This window comes from Myotis lucifugus, unplaced genomic scaffold, assembly GCF_000147115.1.
Source record: "Myotis lucifugus unplaced genomic scaffold, Myoluc2.0 scaffold_2, whole genome shotgun sequence".
Classification (NCBI taxonomy): Eukaryota; Metazoa; Chordata; class Mammalia; order Chiroptera; family Vespertilionidae; genus Myotis; species Myotis lucifugus.
Window position 1 is genome coordinate 27640632 of NW_005871050.1, and position 17984 is coordinate 27658615.

Genomic DNA, 17984 nt, shown 5'->3' on the forward strand with positions numbered 1-17984 from the left:
GAGGTCAATTCTGAAATGCACTTTCACCAAGGCTTCAGACTTACCAAAACTTGTCTTGGGGCTTGTTCTTTACTCATTCTCCTTCATTCTCTAGTTTGGAGGAATAAAGCATCGTCCTCTGTCTCTCTAAGACAAACCTATGAACATTCCTTGGGTTCAGAATCATATCCCTCCTACCATCCTCTGTCTTATGTGTATATAATTCATCTTTCTGACTCAGACTGGGAAGTCAAGGCCCATGTTACATTCATCTCTGTGCTCACAACATGTAGCACCATGTCTGGTACAATGTTTACTGAATTGATGACTTATGAAGGGACCAAGTGGATTGATTTGAGTTCTTTGTCCTTTGTACATCTACTTAATTGGTTAATAAAAGTGCCACTTGGCCCTGCCTGGTGTGGATAAGTGGTTAGAGCATCAGCCTGCTCACCAAAGGGTCATGATTCCCAGTCAAGGGCATGTACCTGGGTTGCAGGTTTGATCCCCCGCCCCAGGTGGGGGAGCATGCAGGAGGCAACCAATCAATGTGTGTCTCTCACATCGATGTTTCTTTCTCTCTCTCCCCCTCCCTCCCTATCGTCCACTCTCTCTAATAGCAAGAATCAATGGAAAAATATCCTCCGGTGAGGATTAAGAGAAATAAACAAACAAACAAACAAACAAACAAATAAGAAAGAACCACAGGCCCAAAATGGCTTCATTTGGGCTAAAAGCCCATGATACCAAACCTAGATTTTTTTAAGTGCCACTGGGAAGCAAGGAGGAAGATGGGAAGGATCAAGAGCATTCAGTAAGCTCCAGACCTAGGGTTTTTGTTGGAGTTTTATTACATTTTGTGGAAACATTTGACCTAGAATTGACCTGTTACTTTATTTTTTTTTCTTTTTTTAAAAAAATATATTTTATTGATTTTTTACAGAGAGGAAGGGAGAGGGATAGAGAGTTAGAAACATTGATGAGAAAGAAACATCGAACAGCTGCCTCCTGCACACCCCCCACGGGGATGTGCCTGCAACCGTGCCCGCAACCGAGGTAGATGTCCTTGACTGGAATCGAACCTGGAACCCTTGAGTCCACAGGCCGACACTCTATCCACTGAGCCAGACCGGTCAGGGCAGGGCCGATTTCAGTAGAGCAAAGAGTGGAACTCCCTTAGGAAACTTCAAGGCCACGGATCTGAACCTGTCCTCTTCCCGTGGCTCCCAGCCTTCTCCACACAGCGCGTCTCTAGTTTGTTGCACTGGAGGCAAGCCGCTTGGGTCTGCGCATGCGCTGTGAGCCCTGGGGCGTTGGCCACCTTCCGCCTGCGGCCCAAGCTTCCGCCTGCGCCATTTGCTCCCTGTGTTCTGTGGGAAGACTCGGGGCGGTGTAGCTGGGAGCCCTCCTGGTGACCATGCAGGTAGGAAATGACCACAGGAGTGGGGGGGAACCAAACATTGGCGCTCTCTGGCTCGTGGGCCCGTCGCTCTCTGGCTCCTGGGCCCGTCGCTCTCTGGCTCCCAGCTCCCCGGTTCCCCATTCGGGCTCTTCTTCTGGTTCGTTGTCAGAAGCTGTTCATTGGGCCCTCAGTGGCCTCGCAGGACTAACTGCTCTGACGTTACGAGTATATTTGAGTTTGCTCTGGGTCCAAGTCCCGGTCTGAGTCTGGTCCGAGTTCGGGTCCGAGTTCTGCTCCGAGCCCGGTCTGAGTTCTGCTCCGAACCCGGTCTGAGTCCGGTCTGAGTTCGGTCCGAGTTCGGGTGCGAGCCTGATCTGAGTTCGGGTCTGAGTTCGGGTGCGAGCCGGGTCCGAGCCTGCACCGCCATCTTGGAACAGCCCGGTCAGTTCCGCCCTGTGGCGCCATGTAGGGTGCCGCGTGGCCTCTGCTGTCCTTGGGACCTGCGGCGTCCAGGCCCCGGATGTGCTTGTGTTGTTTGGTCTCACTTTTTATTGGAATCATGATTACGTATATGCATGTACGCAACAGGTCGAGAAAAACATGACAGAACCACGCTGTGTTCTCCCGGCCGCTGCCCCCAGGGTGACTACTGCCCTGACTTCCACCACCGTGGCCCCCTGTCTTTGATCGTTATGTAAAGGCAACGATGCAGTCCGCGTTCTTTGGTGTCAGGCTTCTTTTATTCAACATCTGCTTGTGAGATTCATCCATATAGTTGTATGTTGTTGTAGTTTGTCCATTCTCATCACCGTATGAAAACAATTTATCCATTCTGTAACTGACAGACATTTTGGCAGTTTCCAATGTATGGCTCCAGCGCGTACCCACAGAGGTCCATATTTTGTGGGGTCTGCTTAGTTTCTAAAAGAAATGTTGTGAGTTGTTTGGCAAAGTCATTTTTTTTTTAATAGATGGGTCGGCCTGCTTCTCTTTCGCCACAATCAGCAATTTTTCTTTTGTTCCTTTAGATCAAGCATGGCAGCCAATCTGTGGGCCCTTTCAGTGTGTTCTGAGCAAGACCAATGGCAGCCTTGTATTTTTTTTTTTATTGCTTAAAGCATTACAAAGGGTATTACATATGTGTCCTTTTTTTCCCCCCGCCCTTGACAATACCCCGGCTTCCCCTACCCCCCAGTGTCTTATGTCCATTGGTTATGCTCATATGCATGCATACAAGTCCTTCGGTTGATCTCTTAACCCCCTCCCTCCTGCCCCCCAACCCTCCCTGGCCTTCCCGCTGCAGTTTGACAATCTGTGTGAGGCAGCTCTGCCTCTGTATCTATTATTGTTCAAAAGTTTATAATGGTCTCTATTATCCATGAATGAGTGAGATCATGTGGTATTTTTCCTTCATTGACTGGCTTATTTCACTTAGCATAATGCTCTCCAGCTCCATCCATGCCGTTGCAAATGGTAAGAGTTCCTTCTTTTTTACAGCAGCATAGTATTCCATCGTGTAGATGTACCACTGTTTTCTAATCCATTCATCTACTGATGGGCACTTAGGCTGTTTCCAGATCTTAGCTATGGTGAATTGTGCTGCTATGAACATATGGGTGCATATATCCTTTCTGATTGGTGTTTCTGGTTTCTTGGGATATATTCCTAGAAGTGGGATCACAGGGTCAAATGGGAGTTCCATTTCCAGTTTTTTGAGGAAACTCCATACTGTCTTCCATAGTGGCTGCACCAGTCTGCATTCCCACCAGCAGTGCACAAGTGTTCCTTTTTCTCCACATCCTCTCCAGCACTTGTCGTTTGTTGATGATAGCTATTCTGACAGATGTGAGATGGTACCACATTGTCATTTTGATTTGCAAAGAAACCGTCAACAAAACAAAAGGTAGTAGTGGAAAGAGTACTAGATAGAATAAGAAAATCTGGCTCTGCTGGTCATAAACTGTGTGGTCATGGACAAGTTAATTAATCTCTGGGCCTTAATTACTTGCTCTAGTACACTGTGGATAGGGTTATTATGAACATTTAATGGAGTCATAGATATGCAAATACTTTAAAATTTGAAGCACTTCTCCAAAGCAAGCTTGCAGCTCTTACTGATGCCACTAATAGCTATGGAGCTTTTTTCATCTATACCACAGCTGCCCCCACTACCACAGCCCATCTTTCCTTTTGTACCCAGAGATTGATATCACCTCAGTCCTCGCCCTCCAGACCCCTCTGTTCATGTCTTTTTTGGCCTGAATCTATCTGTGTAGATGACTTTGCTTATCCATAGGGATCATTGCATATATTTGATGGGAGAAGCTGTAAATTATCTCAACTTCTTGAATTCAAATTCATGGCTGGCTGGGAGGTGTATGGTGGGCTATGCCAGAATACCAGCAAATCTTACCATTTTAGCCGACTCCTGTGCCTGTGGGCACATTTACTTGGGTTGGAATGTGTATCTCTTTATCTGCATGGGTGTGTGTATATGCATACTCCTCTGGTTCTAAATGAATACAGGGGTGTGGGTTTTCACGAGAACACCACTAAGACTATGTACTAGTAAGTTCTCCTCCCTGTACTTCTCTCCCCTCCCCTTTCAGAGCTTTCTGACTTCTTTGGCAAGGGAGTCCTGACAGGGAAGTTCTTTGATTTTATACTTCTTTTTCTAGTTCTGCTTAAGGAGCAGTAGTTGGTTATTCCCTGTTACCTTCCATTCCCAAAACCTGATGGCTTCTCACCAGAGACTCAGGGATCCAACATTGATCCAGAAGAAATCAGTTCATACCAGCTCAGTATTAGACCAAAGGTTGTTCAGTATATCAATGGTGGGTAATTTATTATGTCAGAGAAAAATGCTACAAGTATTCCTTGTCTAATGGAATATATACACTATACCAAAAATTGTTGTGAAGTGAATTTCTGGCAATTCCTGTTTCATTTTGATTTTTATTATGAAACCATGGCTATGTTTTGCTAGAAAAAGGAAAAGATTGGCTCCAGGTGGTAATTAAACCATGTATTTTAAAATAAACTGCAGGCCTTGACCAAGTAGCTCAGTTGGTTAGAGCAGTGGTCGGCAAACCGCGGCTCGCGAGCCACATGCGGCTCTTTGGCCCCTTGAGTGTGGCTCTTCCACAAAATACCACGTGCGGGTGCGCACGTACAGTGCGATTGAAACTTCGTGGCCCATGCGCAGAAGTCGGTTTTCGGCCTGGGCGAGTCTATTTTGAAGAAGTGGCATTAGAAGAAGTGGGGGGTGTCGGTTGGTCGTTGGTCGGGCGATGGGAGACGCGGCGCAGGCGGGCCGCAGGATCCAGTCAGTCAGCAGTCTCATGTGCAGTGGTTAGTGCTAGTCGCGTCCGCAAATCGCACGCGGGTGACAAAAGTACCTACTCAAAGCATAAAGTTACCTGTATTTTTCCAACCAGCTGCAAATCCTACAGGTATTTAATTTTATCAATAAATAATATCGTTACTAAGTATGATATCAAGTTTTATTCAACGTACCTATAGTTTAACTAAGACTTAAAACTTTAAGTAAATTTTAGGGAACGTTGTAGAGTGAAAGAAGATGTAGTGTCGAGGATTGAGAAAGATATGTTGAGATGGTTTGGACATATAGAGAGGATGAACGAAAGGAGATAGACGAAACAAGTATACAAGATGAGTATGGATGGGAGAGTTGGAAGGGGTCGACCTCAGCGAATGTACCTCAATCAGATTGAGGACGTTTTTAGCAAAGGCCAGCTTAGGAGTACCCTAATTAAGTTAATAACAATGTACCTACCTATATAGTTTAAGTTTAAAAAATTTGGCTCTCAAAAGAAATTTCAATCGTTGTACTGTTGATATTTGGCTCTGTTGACTAATGAGTTTGCCGACCACTGGGTTAGAGCATCGTCCTAATATGCCCGGATTGTAGGTTCAGTCCCCCATGAGGGTGCATGCTGGAGTCAAGTAATGAATGCATAAATGGGTGGAAAGACTAGTTGATATTTCTCTCTACCTCTTTCCCTTCCTCTCCCTCTAAAATCAAACAATCAGTGAATTTTTTTAACTAGGTAAAATAAACCGCATATTTTAAAAACTACAATAATAGGATAATAGTGTAGGGCCAATCATTTTTAAACTATAATGAGATTCCTATGCTAGACAATGTGCCCCCACCTTCCACAGCATTAAATTCTGCTCCTCAGTAGATTAGTGGATAAAAAAAAAAACCCAGCTGTGGTACATTTACACAATGGAATGCTATGTATCTGTAAAAAAGAAGGATTTCTTACCCTTTGCAACAGCATGGATGGACCTGGAGAGTATTATGCCAAGCAAAATAAGACAGTCAGAGAAAGACAAGTTTCACATGATCTCACTTATATGTAGAATTTAATGAACACAATAAATTGATGAACAAAATAGGTCCCTAGACATGGAGGCATGGAATAGACTGTGCAATGGTTCTCAACCTTCTGGCCCTTTAAATATAGTTCCTCATGTTGTGATCCAACCATAAAATTATTTTTGTTGCTACTTCATAACTGTAATGTTGCTACTGTTATGAATCGTAATGTAAATATCTGATATGCAGGATGGTCTTAGGCAACCCCTGTGAAAGGGTCGTTCGACTGCCAAAGGGGTCGAGACACACAGGTTGAGAACCGCTGCTTAGAGGGAAGGGGGGTATGGAAAGATATTAACCAAATAACTCATATACATGTATGCATAACCAATGGACACAGACAATAGTGTGGTGAAGGCCTAGGGTGTTGCAGGGCTGGAAGGAGGGAGGTAAAAAGGGGGGAGAAGTTGGGGGATATCTATAATACTGTCAATAATAAAAGTAAATTAAATTTTAAAAATTCTGCTCCTCTTTTCATTCAATTTTTTTTTTTACTGAAACCTCCTCCTCATTTAAGGGCTTACTGCCTTTGAGCCCCCCAAAAATGGGTTTTGTGGAAAGTATTTTGAAAATTAGGGGTTTGTTTAGTAGATTTATTTCTCCAAAAGCAAATCTTTGTAAATGGAATGATGCCTCAGCCCCTTTTCACATACATTGTCTCAATTGATGCTCAAAGCAATCCAGAACATAAGGTGGCAAGTAATATTCCCCTTTTCCTGATGAAAAAACTAAGGCCCAGAGATTAACTGACTTTCTCAAGATCATACAGTTAGAAAGTGAGAGCAAGAAATGAGACCTAAATCTTATGATTCTTCATTAAACAGGAGAATTTTGATAGGCAAAGGCAACATCAATCCAAGTTTACTAAAAAAGGCCTATGCCATCAAATCACATGCTTATTGCCCTTTTAAATTATAAAAAGGGAAACAAAATTATGGCAAATTAAGTATTGCAAAATTTTCAACTCATGTATTAGTTTTAGGTTAAATTCATTTCAAGTAGAGCTATATTTATTTTCTCATTGTGAAAACTCAGTACACACTTTGTAGTACATTGGCATTCTGTGTAGACTGCATGCACATTTGAAGGAATATGGGGGGCTCATTGAACCATTTGTAATGATTACAGAGGTGTTTGGTTGTTATATTTTATTTTTATGGCCAACTATTAGTCATGTTTACATTTTGATTTGATTTTTGTTTCTTTTAATTCCCAATTATAATGTTATCACAAAAGGTATATTTGTTCTGGTTTCTGATGTGCTTTTATGAACATGCTATAGAGCAAAAGAAGACCTAAAAATTCTTCATCATCTGCTGTGGCTCTATCTAGCAGACATCGCTGTTTCATTCTATTTTTAACAATTATTGGCATTCCCAGGGGTATGGGAAACTATAACATGTTTAAAGACAAACTGCAGTGGGAAGGCCAGAGAGAGTTGGGGGGCAGGAGGGAGGGGAGTAAGAGATCAACCGAAGGACTTGTATGCATGCATATAAGCATAACTAATGGACATAAGACACTGGGGGGTAAGGGAGGGTAGGGGTGTGTCAAGGGCGGGGGGGAAAAAAAGGACACTTATGTAATACCCTTTGTAATACTTTAAGCGAAAAATAAAAAAATATTTAAAAAAAAAAAATTCTCCCATTTCTTCTCAGCACAATGATCATCAAATTAGTACACTGTGCTTGTATAACCTTTTCTGCACCTAACTTAATATGCTAGCATTGGGGAACTCATCACACACCAGAATTTGTCTACAAAGTCCTAGTAAACTATCCATTGTCCACAGGCCAATTAAGGAGGCTACTTTGATTGTGGAACAAAAAGAAATTTATCATCATTTTAAGTTCTAGGTAGTGCCATTCCTTGAAGTGCCTTTTATGACTTAATTTATTAATTCCATTAATTGAATTTCTGTTAATTGTACCTGTTCCAATGAAAAGATTTGGAAACTTGAGATAAATTGTTCTGTTATCAGTAAAAATAATATTTTATGCCCAGAATACCTCTTGCTGCCCCTCATCAACTGGGCTTGTTTTTCTATATTCTGGACATTATTCAACACAGAGAGACAATGTAGCTTGGTGGAAGAAACAGAGCCTTTGGTATCACCAAAATTAGCTTCACCAATTGCTTACTGTGTGACCCCAGGCATGTTCTTTACCCTCTCTGTATTTCAGTTTCATTCTGTATTTTTAAAACGAGACTAATATCCACCTTTTGGGGGCTGTTAGAGGATTAAAGGAGATGGATTAAAATATATAGCACTTAGTAAGTGCTTGGTTAAAAAAAAGGTCACTATTATGTTTTAGAGAGAAATGTGAATAAACAGATAGAAGGAAGGGATGTAGAGTGCTGCCTAGCAAGAGTTAACTTCATCACTCTGGAAGGTGTCTTTCCAAAAATTTCAACATGCTGTCAGTAGCCAGTGGAATGTGTGTGTGTGTGTGTGTGTGTGTGTGTGTGTGTGTGTGTGTTTGCAAACAAAACATGTAGATGCATGTCTTCATGCCTGGGCTGGCTGCTTCAAACATTGATTATCGCTTAACAACCAGACTTGCATAACCAATGGACACAGACAGTAGGGGGGTGAGGCATGTGTTGGGGGGTGGGAGTGGCTGGTGAGAGGTCAAGGGGGGAAAAAGGTGACCTATGTAATACTTTAAACAATAAAGAATTTAAATTAAAAAAAACGGAAAATAAATGTGGTTTCACTTGGATGTTGAGAGCAAGTTTTTATACAGCTTCTTAGCTATGGTAGACAATAAGAATTTAGGGGGTTCACTCTTTGATAAACACTGATCACTTTTTTATTGATAGATAAGAAAAGTCAAATTGCAGATGATGTTAACATTATCAAGCTGAACCGGTCTTCCTGGGTCACGAAATGGGTCTGTATATCTGCATATGAGTCTTTATCTGACATATTCTAGACATATTCTTCACCTACTAGTGTTCTTTCTTCCTTATTTACTTCTGCAGACAATTATAGCTCATTAGTGCTGTTACTAGGGGAGTGGATTGTAGGGTTCTATTAATGGCTGTCTCTATTTGTTCCAACAGATGGAACAGAGAGTTGATTGGGAGGCCCTGACTCCAACTCTGCCACTGACCAACTGTATGACATTTCCAAGCCCTATGACTAAACCACTTTTAAGTTTGGTGCCCACAAGTATATTGTGATTCTCTAAAGAAAGTCAAAAGGAAAAATGTTTTGAAATTTCTTAAGTACTCTGCCCTTAGGAGTGTTATCATTAATTTCTTTCTTACAATATATTTCATGTCTAGGAGAGAGACCACAACTCCTTAGGCCAGAATCTGTTAAGTTATTGTATCCCCTCCACCCTGGCCCCATAGCTCAGATTGGAATTCTAGTTGGAAAGTAAGGACCAATTATACAATTTAAGTCACCTAGTTCCTAGGCTGGAGGTCAGGGATCTCTGCTCCCCTTTCCCCAAAGACCACAAGGGAGTTGTCAGGATAACAACAAAGTCTTTTAATCTCATTTTCCCCTAGCTTAGGGGTGGGGAAACTTTTTTCTGCCAAGGGCCATTTAGATATTTATAACATCATTTGTGAGCCTTACAAAATTATCAACTTAAAAATTAGCCTGCTATATTTGGTCAAACATTTAATTAACTCACCCCTAATACCTTAGCAGGACCAAACCAAATGATTTTGTGGGTCTTATATGGCCTGTGGGAAGGAAATTGCCCACTATTGCCTAGCTAATGAGACTTGGAAGTGTCCTTGTCAAAGATGCCCAACTGTACATTTAATTCAGTATTTTCATTCATTGTACAGTTATGCTTTACCCCCCACAATTATCTTTTGACTGTCTACTGCACACCAGACACTTCAGCTCCAGAGATACCATGGCAAACAAGTCAACTGAACTCCCTGCCCTCTCAGAACTTCCAGTCTAGTGGGAGTAATAGGTACTGAACTTTTCCCTAAATGGTCCCCAGGCATCTTAGCTCCCATCTCTTCAAAGGTGAACCTTTTATCTTCCACACAAAACTCTTCTTCTCCTAGGCTTCCTTATGTCAGTCAAGAAACCCACTCAGTTTCCCAATCAAGAAACCTAGAAGTCATCTTTCACACCTCCCTCTATTTTACCTATCAATTCCAATATAGCACTAAGTATTGTCATTTTTAGCCTCTGAGATATCTCTCAAATCTATATTCTACCTATCTCCACTGCCATGAACCTAATCCAGGTCATCATTATTTCTCTTCTGGAGATCACAGCCTCTTCACTGGGTTCTCTGTGTCTAGTATTTCATTCTCTTCCCGTTGTGATATATATAGAGAGAGTTAATACTACATGAACATGGGTAAGTCTCTTTCCCTTTTTAGGCTTCAGCTTCTGCATCTTGAACTCGATGATTTCCTGTCATGTGCATCTCTCTTTTCTGTGGTTCGGTGATCAGAATGTTTTTTATTGCACTCCTGTACAACTATCTAGACTTCCAAAGAAGATATTGCTATCCCTGGGTCACTGGCTTCTCAGTGTGTATATTCACAGCTTCATTTTTCCATTCATTCAGAAAACATTTACTGAGCACTCATCGTGTACTAAGCATTGTATGTAGTACAGGTGATTCAGTGGGGAGTAAGACATGGGTCTTGTCCTCAAGAAGCTCAATCTGTTCAGGGGTATGGATACAAACAGGCAACCCAGCACATATTGTGGGTGGGAGTAATTATGGGAAACTCCCTGGAGTAGCTGGTATTTTGATTGGAGCCTGAATTATAAACAGGAGCTATCCAGGAGAGCAGAGGCATGCATGTACACAGGTACTGGGTCAGGATGCTAGGAGAGCATAAAGCAAGACTAGAAGATGGCAGACCAATTGGGAGGCTATGGGAACCCCCTAGAGTAGAGGTGAGGAAGACCATGAACTAAGGCCATAGGGACAGAGAGAAATTGACAGGTTTGAGTTACATTTGGAGGTGGAATTGATAGTTCTTGCTGGTACATTGGATGTGGAAGATGAAGAAAAAGACGAAGGTCATGGAGGACACTTGAGTTTCTGGCTTGATCAACTTTGTGGATTTCTAGCTTAATCAAACTTTATGGATGGACTGACATTTACTGAGTTTATTCCATTAAACTCAAAAGGAAGGAGCTGGTTTGGGGAATGGGGGTGGGGAAGAAGATTATGAGTTCAGCTTTGGTCATTTTGGGTTTGACTTGGAATATCCAGTAGGAAAGATCTGATAAGCCATTGTCTGTATTACCAGGCATGCTGAGAAGAGAAATCTGGTTTAGAGGTTCAGATTTGGGAGTCATTAACATGTAGATGAGGTCCTGTTAGGAGAATGAGCAGATGCTGAAGAGCCAAGTGCCTATAGAGCAAAAACACCAGGCCTAAGAGGGAAAATCCTCTCACAGATACTTCTCATTCCTAGGCACACATCTCTGTCCCAAAGAGGGTTTCTCAATAATGTCTGTGCATCTTCTGCTTAAGAGAAGGAGCATTAAGTACCCAATCATAATTTCTCTATTTTATCATAAATGATATCTAAAGAGGAAATGGAACAGATACTTTATGCCATCTACCAGGTGTTTTAAATTTATTAACTCAAATGTCACAATAACCCTACACCAGAGCTATTATTGCTCAAAGCTCTAGAAACTTAGAGTAGTTAAGTCACTTGCCTAATGATACCAGAACCAGTGAGCAGGAATTCTTCCCAGGGTCATGTCTTACGGAGTCAAAGAATGAAACCACTGCCCTGGCCAGTGTGGCTAAGTGGATAGAGCATCAGTCTGTGGACTGAAGGATCTCGGGTTTGATTCTGGTCAAGAACACATACCTGAAGGGGAGAGAAAAAAAAAAAGAACACATACCCGGTTGTGGGCTCGATCTCCAGTGGGGGGCATGCAGGAGGCAGCCAATCAATGATTCTCTCTCATCATTGATGTGTCTATCTTTCTCACTCCATTCTTGTCTGAAATCAATAAAAACATTTAAAAAAATGAATGAAGCCGCTGATCAGAGGAGTTCAAACAAGGCAGGAATTTATTGCAAGCAAACACAGGCTCCCCGCTCGGGAAGGGAGGGGATCCACGTGGATCGACATAGAAGTATTCTGCTCTTCCCCTTATACCTGCTAAAGGCCTGGTCTTTGTCTATTTGTGCCACTATCTGATTGGTTCCTGGCCTTTTTTGCAACATTTTATTTTTCACTTGCAAGAAAAACATCCTTGTCTCAAAATCCTATTTTTCTGCAAAACATTTTGTGGTTTCAGCTAGCTCCATGATTCCTTCTTCTTCCACCCCTTACCCTGTCTACCTAATTCTGCTTTAACTCCTTTCACGAAGGTCACATAGTTTTCAAATGGCAGTTAGGAGATTTGAATCCAGGTCTGTCTGACTCCAGAGCCTGCTCCATGTCACCACCTAACAGCACTGCATCATCTCCTGTAATATAACTGGATCCTTAGGAAAGCCTGTGCCCACCCCTTGTCTCTGTTATGCTTCATAAATATCATTTGCATCCCCTAGTTTAATGCTTCACTCTCCATTAAAATGCAAATCCCCCTGAGAAGTAAAGCTCTAAGTTGTTGTCAGTCATTTATGCCTCAGTGGGAATGAGTTTCAAATTCTTCCTTAAGAACAAATTTTAATTTCATAGGAGGACACTGGAAAATTGGGGAAGGGATAAAAAGGCAGGAAAGGCCCTCATAATGAAAAGTCAGCCCCCTATCAGTTTCACAATCCTACCTAATTTGAAGCATGTGCTTTTCAGATTCTTAGATGCTATTTCTGCATATGTGTACTACTTTATATGCAGACATATTTCTGGGTCTGTTACTCCAGTTATCTGGGGCTGGGACTGGGGCTATGGGTGTGTGTGGTCTGATTATATATATATACATACATACTGACCCCAACCCACTGTAGTCATCAGAAGGCAGCCAGCCTGGGCTGCAGTTGTGAACCTGTAGTTTCTGGCCTTAGGCACAAGTCCCAGCTCATTCTCTGGAGAATTAGACCCTGATGTGTATATGAAAAATCCTGAGCAGATGGAGTCAGAAGAGCTTGTTGGAAAGACTTGGAGGTGTCCCTTCTGCCCTCTTTGGGTCTATTTGCCCAAATAAATGACATGTATCAGGGTAGGGCATTGGTCCAAGCCCATTGAAATTCTGCTAGCAGCCCAAACAGTGATTGTGTTTCAGATTGTTTTGTGAAATGATCAGTGTTAGGAAGAGAGAAATGATGTGTGAGCATCTGGCTGCTGCAGCCTACTAATGGGGAAAGTCCCAGGGGCAGGCCTGGGGTTAGGGAGCGAGACTCAAGGACCCCCTAGGACATCTGCCACTGGCAAACAGGGAAAGAGCCACACACTGGCAGGGGCAATGTGGTTAGAGACCCACACTGTTCCTCAGTAGCTCTGTGACCTAAACAAGTCATTTCTCTTGGCTTCTTTTTTTCGAAATGTATAAAATAGAGGCTGGATGGAATGGTCCCTAAGGGCCCTTCCTGCTTGAATATTCTGTAACTTCTGTGACACAGGTTTGATTTATTTTTCTCTGTAGCAAGGCCCACCCACCCACCTCATTATCTGTAGCCACTATATTTTCGCACTGACCTCTGCTGGCCAATATGAAAAGTGACACTGATAGCTTTTTGGAGGAAACACCCCCCGCCCCACCCCACCCCCAAGTAGTTCATTACCAATTTAGTACAGTATTAAGCTTCAGCAGTACACTGGGCACTGCAACAGAAACCCTATGCATTGGAAATATGGAAAACAGATCATATAGCTATAAGCACAGAGTATGCATATCTAGAAATGGTTGACAAAGCAACACACAAAAGAAATGTCTCTTATTTTTTTCTTTGCCATCTTTCATTGTTTGTGGTGCTCTGTACCACTGAATGAAAGGACCTCAGTAGGTGGGAAGGCTTCTTGTCTCATATCTTATGACTATAGGCTCTAGAAGGGCCTGAAACCACTCTGAGAAGGCAGTTCTGAGCAGTGCCCCAGAGGCCTCAAGATATCCCACAGGCCCTGCTTCTGGCCCTTTGGTCAGTCTGAGAGGTTTCTAGCTGGGGACAGACCAGAAGTACACCTTCCTTTGAGGAGTGCCATTTCAAATACCTTTTTGGAAAAAGAATTAGAATCCAAAGTACCCATGAGTTCTTTAAGAGTCTCACTTTAAGTTCTCTGGCTGGAACTGAGGAGTCAGCTGTGCAACTGTGGCAAATTCAGCATGCACACCCAGCAAAGAGAAAGGAAATGAGCCATGGAACCCTGCCTTTTCTGTATGGAATCAGATTTCCTGTTAAGTCCAGCACTGGAATTGCCTCACTCCTAAGTCTCATTGCTTACTCTTGCTGATCATGCACTCACAAGGGCAAGAGACCAGAGCTGGAGTGTGCCAGCCCATGTGCCCATGCCAGGCACTGCTCAGGCTGTAGTGATGTGAGCAAGATGAGAATTGGGTGACACCACAATCTGCTCTCTTAGTAGCTGTTCAATGGTTTATCATGTGCTCTACCTCCCCTCCTTGATCCAGGAAAGTTTTGAGCATTCTGTGCCCTGACTGCAACCTCTCTGCTAGTAATAACATGGTTTTGACAAGCCTGTCCTGCACCCCACCCCCCCCCCAATCCTCCCACCAAATAGTCCCCTCCTCCCCCAACAGCTGCTTCTTATCTGTTTCCCTTGTTCCAGCCTCAGGCAGGCTGCCCTGGCCTCATGCTGACACACACATGTTCTCCTGAATGCTCCTTGATGAGTTTCAGCCCTGAAACACAAAGCCTTCCTCCCATCCTTCCCTGACCCCAATCTTCTAAGGGTTCCCTACTTCCCACCAAATCAATTTGTCAACTTCCCTGCCTTGCTTTTCAGGCCCACTCCAGTTGGGGCCACTCAGCCTTTCCAGTGTGACCCATGACTCCCTCTCAACCCCCCTCCCACCCCATCTGAGTCATGGACAGAATGTAAGCATTACCAACTTCATGGCCAACACTTTCCTTGTGTTGTTATACCATTTATGCTAGGTTCTGGACATGTACTGTTTGTTATGGTTTTGATGAGTACATTAGTCTTAAAAGCTTAAGCCTACATTTTAGACTTCTTTGTTAATTTTCAACAGCATCCCCACACCACTTTTTTTAAAGTATTGTTATATATATTCACAAAAGTAATAAATAACAGAATCATTGTAAATAAAATTTCAACAACAGAGAGAAAGAGCATAAAAAGTGAAAGCTCAACTCCCACCCCATCATTCCCAGAGATAAGCTCATTAAAAAGTCTGAACCCTAGCATCATTTGTAGGCTGTGTGTATGTTGGGTGTTGGATAATTGCATCTTTTGGGAAGAGCATCTTTTACTTTTTTACAAGAGTCCTAGGTCTTCATGGACCTAATTGACACTGGAAATTGTACTCTAAAAGCCCTATACAGCTAGTGTTCACTTGCATCTCCAGTACATGACTCTAGCCACCACATAAACCATATGTCCTGTTTTCAGGCTTTCAAAAAGTAAATTTTGAAGGTGAATATTAAAGGGCATGTTTAATGGGTTTTTCTCAGAGCTTTTCACAGATATGTAAGAAATTGCAGGCAGTCAGTAAAGGGGCAGAGAGGTGGAGATGGAAAACATTTATGAAAATAGGCTTTCTAACTGATATGGCGTTGTGTTCTCTGAAAGGTAATGAACATTACTAATGGTTTTCATTTTTCTGCCAAGAAAATTCAGTCCCTGCTGGCGTTTGTTCTAAATGATAGACTAGTCCACTTGTGTGGCACCCACTGGAGTTAATTCTCTGTCTCAGTCAGCTTTAAAATGTCAGCCTGAACTCTCAGACTTCATTGTTACAGACACTTTATAACCAGGGCATTCAAAATCTTCAGGCTGCTTCTTCTTGCTATCATAATTGATACTTGATGTATATTCTCAGGCTCCTTGAATATTACACTTCTACAATGTGCAGTTGGCAGGAGTAAAGGGAAGGAAGAGAGATAGGGAGGAAGCAAATAAACAGTGTGTGTGTGTGTGTGTGTGTGTGTGTGTTCCCAGTGAGCATCTGTTTCCAGTTGCACTGATGGGGTCCTAAAGTCTGCCAACAAAGATGAGTTCTGACATATTGGTCAGCCCATGGGTTTCTGGGTTCTCCCCTCTCTGACCCTGGAGACAGTATTCTTTAAAGCACAGCCGTTTATGGACTTCATAGCAAGCATGTGGTTGGCCATTTGGATGTGAGTTATAAAATGTCATGATACTCTCCAGCGTTCTGTTCTTTTGCCATTTTGACAATCTGATGGATGACCTGGCATTAACTACGAAGCAGACAATATTACCCAGCCTGAGTAACTAATCTCCTAAGAAGTACAAAGTTGAAGGATATTGGTGCACATGAATCTTATTAAATGTGCTTATAAAATATGTTCTATCCAAATAATTTTAGCAGCCCCTAAAATAGCCTTTTCTGATCTGTGTCTGGAACTTTGGCATACTTCACAGATCTCTAAGCCAAAATTATTTAATGACGTGATGACAGTGTTTTTTGTGCATGGGAAAATGAGAAGTGTTGATGTTAAGTCCTCTGGTAACTAATTATACTCCTTCTGTCCATCTTAGGGGCAACCAGGACCCATTGGAATTCAAGGTCAAACAGGTCCTCAAGGATTTGCTGGCCCTAGTGGTTTATCAGGGTTCAAAGGAGAAAGGGGCTCCCCAGGCCCTCTGGGAACATATGGACCAAAAGGAGATAAGGTAGGAGCACCAAAGCTTGATTTTTCTTTGACTTATGGGTCACAAGTATGAAGGTAAAAGGTTCTAAATCTCAGTTCTGTTGTTGAAATAACACTAATCCTGAATACTGTGATGCTGGTCTACATGTTTTAATAAGAGACAGGCTGAGTGGTGTACTACTAATGGATCAGCCCAATTCTGGAGAGACCTCATGAGAAGCAAACCATAAAGTGCATGTATTAGCTACTTGATAGACAAGTGGGCTCACTGTGGTGTGAAGTCATGTTGGTTTCAACTGGGTGTGAGTGAAAAGTCTAATCATCTGGGCAGTAGAGGTTAGGAATTCAAGGCAAGGCGATTTGGAAGCAAGGGCTCAAATGCTTCGAAGCAATCTGGGCCACAAATATAGGAAAATATATGCAGGTAAGGAGATTGGTCATGTCATGGTGACTGACTGACTGAGATTAGTGTTCAGTTTATGTTCCCTGTTGGTTTTTTTCTTTCTTTATTGATTAAGGTATTACATATGTGTCCTTGTCACCTCCTCTTCACCCCATTGGTGGGGGAGGGGCTCCCACCCTATGGCTCTGGGGATGGCCAAAAATATGACACCTGACATTGAACAGAGGAATGGACAAAGATTTATTAGTTGCATATACTCCCAGCACAGGGGAGGAGTACACTGCATACTATGGAGGGCCACACAAGGGTTGCCCTTGGGATCAGAATAAACCAGAAGTGGCCATGTGAGGCAGATTTTGTAGTGTCAAGAAGGTGAGATATCCCTTGGTTTCTGAGGGAGAATGTGATTGGCTTGTTTGACTAATTCAATGGGCCAGCAGGGAACTAAAACCCACTGCTCAGGGATAAGCAGGAACTGTATCTGGTCTATTGGATTAGGATGGTCATTTGCCTAGGAGACCTTATCTACAGGAGCAGGGTGGGGGGGACTTGTGGATAGAACACTTGAGGCCCTCCTGGTTTGCCAGATATCAGGGCAGGATAGACTTTTGGATCTTACACCACATTGCCTAAGACAAGAACTGATCTCATAATACACATGGGTCTGAGACTTCAGGTAGAGGCAAGTGATCACTTCAAACTGGAGTAGGGAGCAATGTGGAAGAGGAGGTACAAAAGGCTTCTTAACAACTTAGGTCATGAATTAAATGAAAAATTCACTAAATCAAATGGAGGTCAATTGGATTATCTTTAACTTTCCTCTCCCTACTCCTATTTTTAGGGTCCCATGGGAGTTCCTGGCTTTGTTGGCATTGATGGGATTCCGGTGAGTGTGTTCACAAAGGCATTTTAAAATATCACCTCTAGGTTCTGCCTCATAACTTAAAACACTTTGGCTTAGCAACATCCCATCTTATGCAACATGCTCAGGGTCAAGTGTTGAGAATGTGGTGTGTTAAGTCTGAAGGCAGTGTGCACAAGTTTCCTGGGATTCAGTTATAGGCATTACAAATG

General features: G+C 42.6%; 1 protein-coding gene across 1 annotated transcript in view; it reads left to right on the forward strand.

Annotated features, from left to right (window-relative positions):
* The window catches only part of COL4A6 (collagen type IV alpha 6 chain), a 374284-nt gene that overhangs the window by 262505 nt on the left and 93795 nt on the right, over positions 1-17984 (forward strand). The window contains 2 exon segments of the mRNA XM_023758663.1: positions 16395-16529; positions 17752-17796. Of these exon segments, the coding sequence (XP_023614431.1) occupies positions 16395-16529; positions 17752-17796 (180 nt within the window).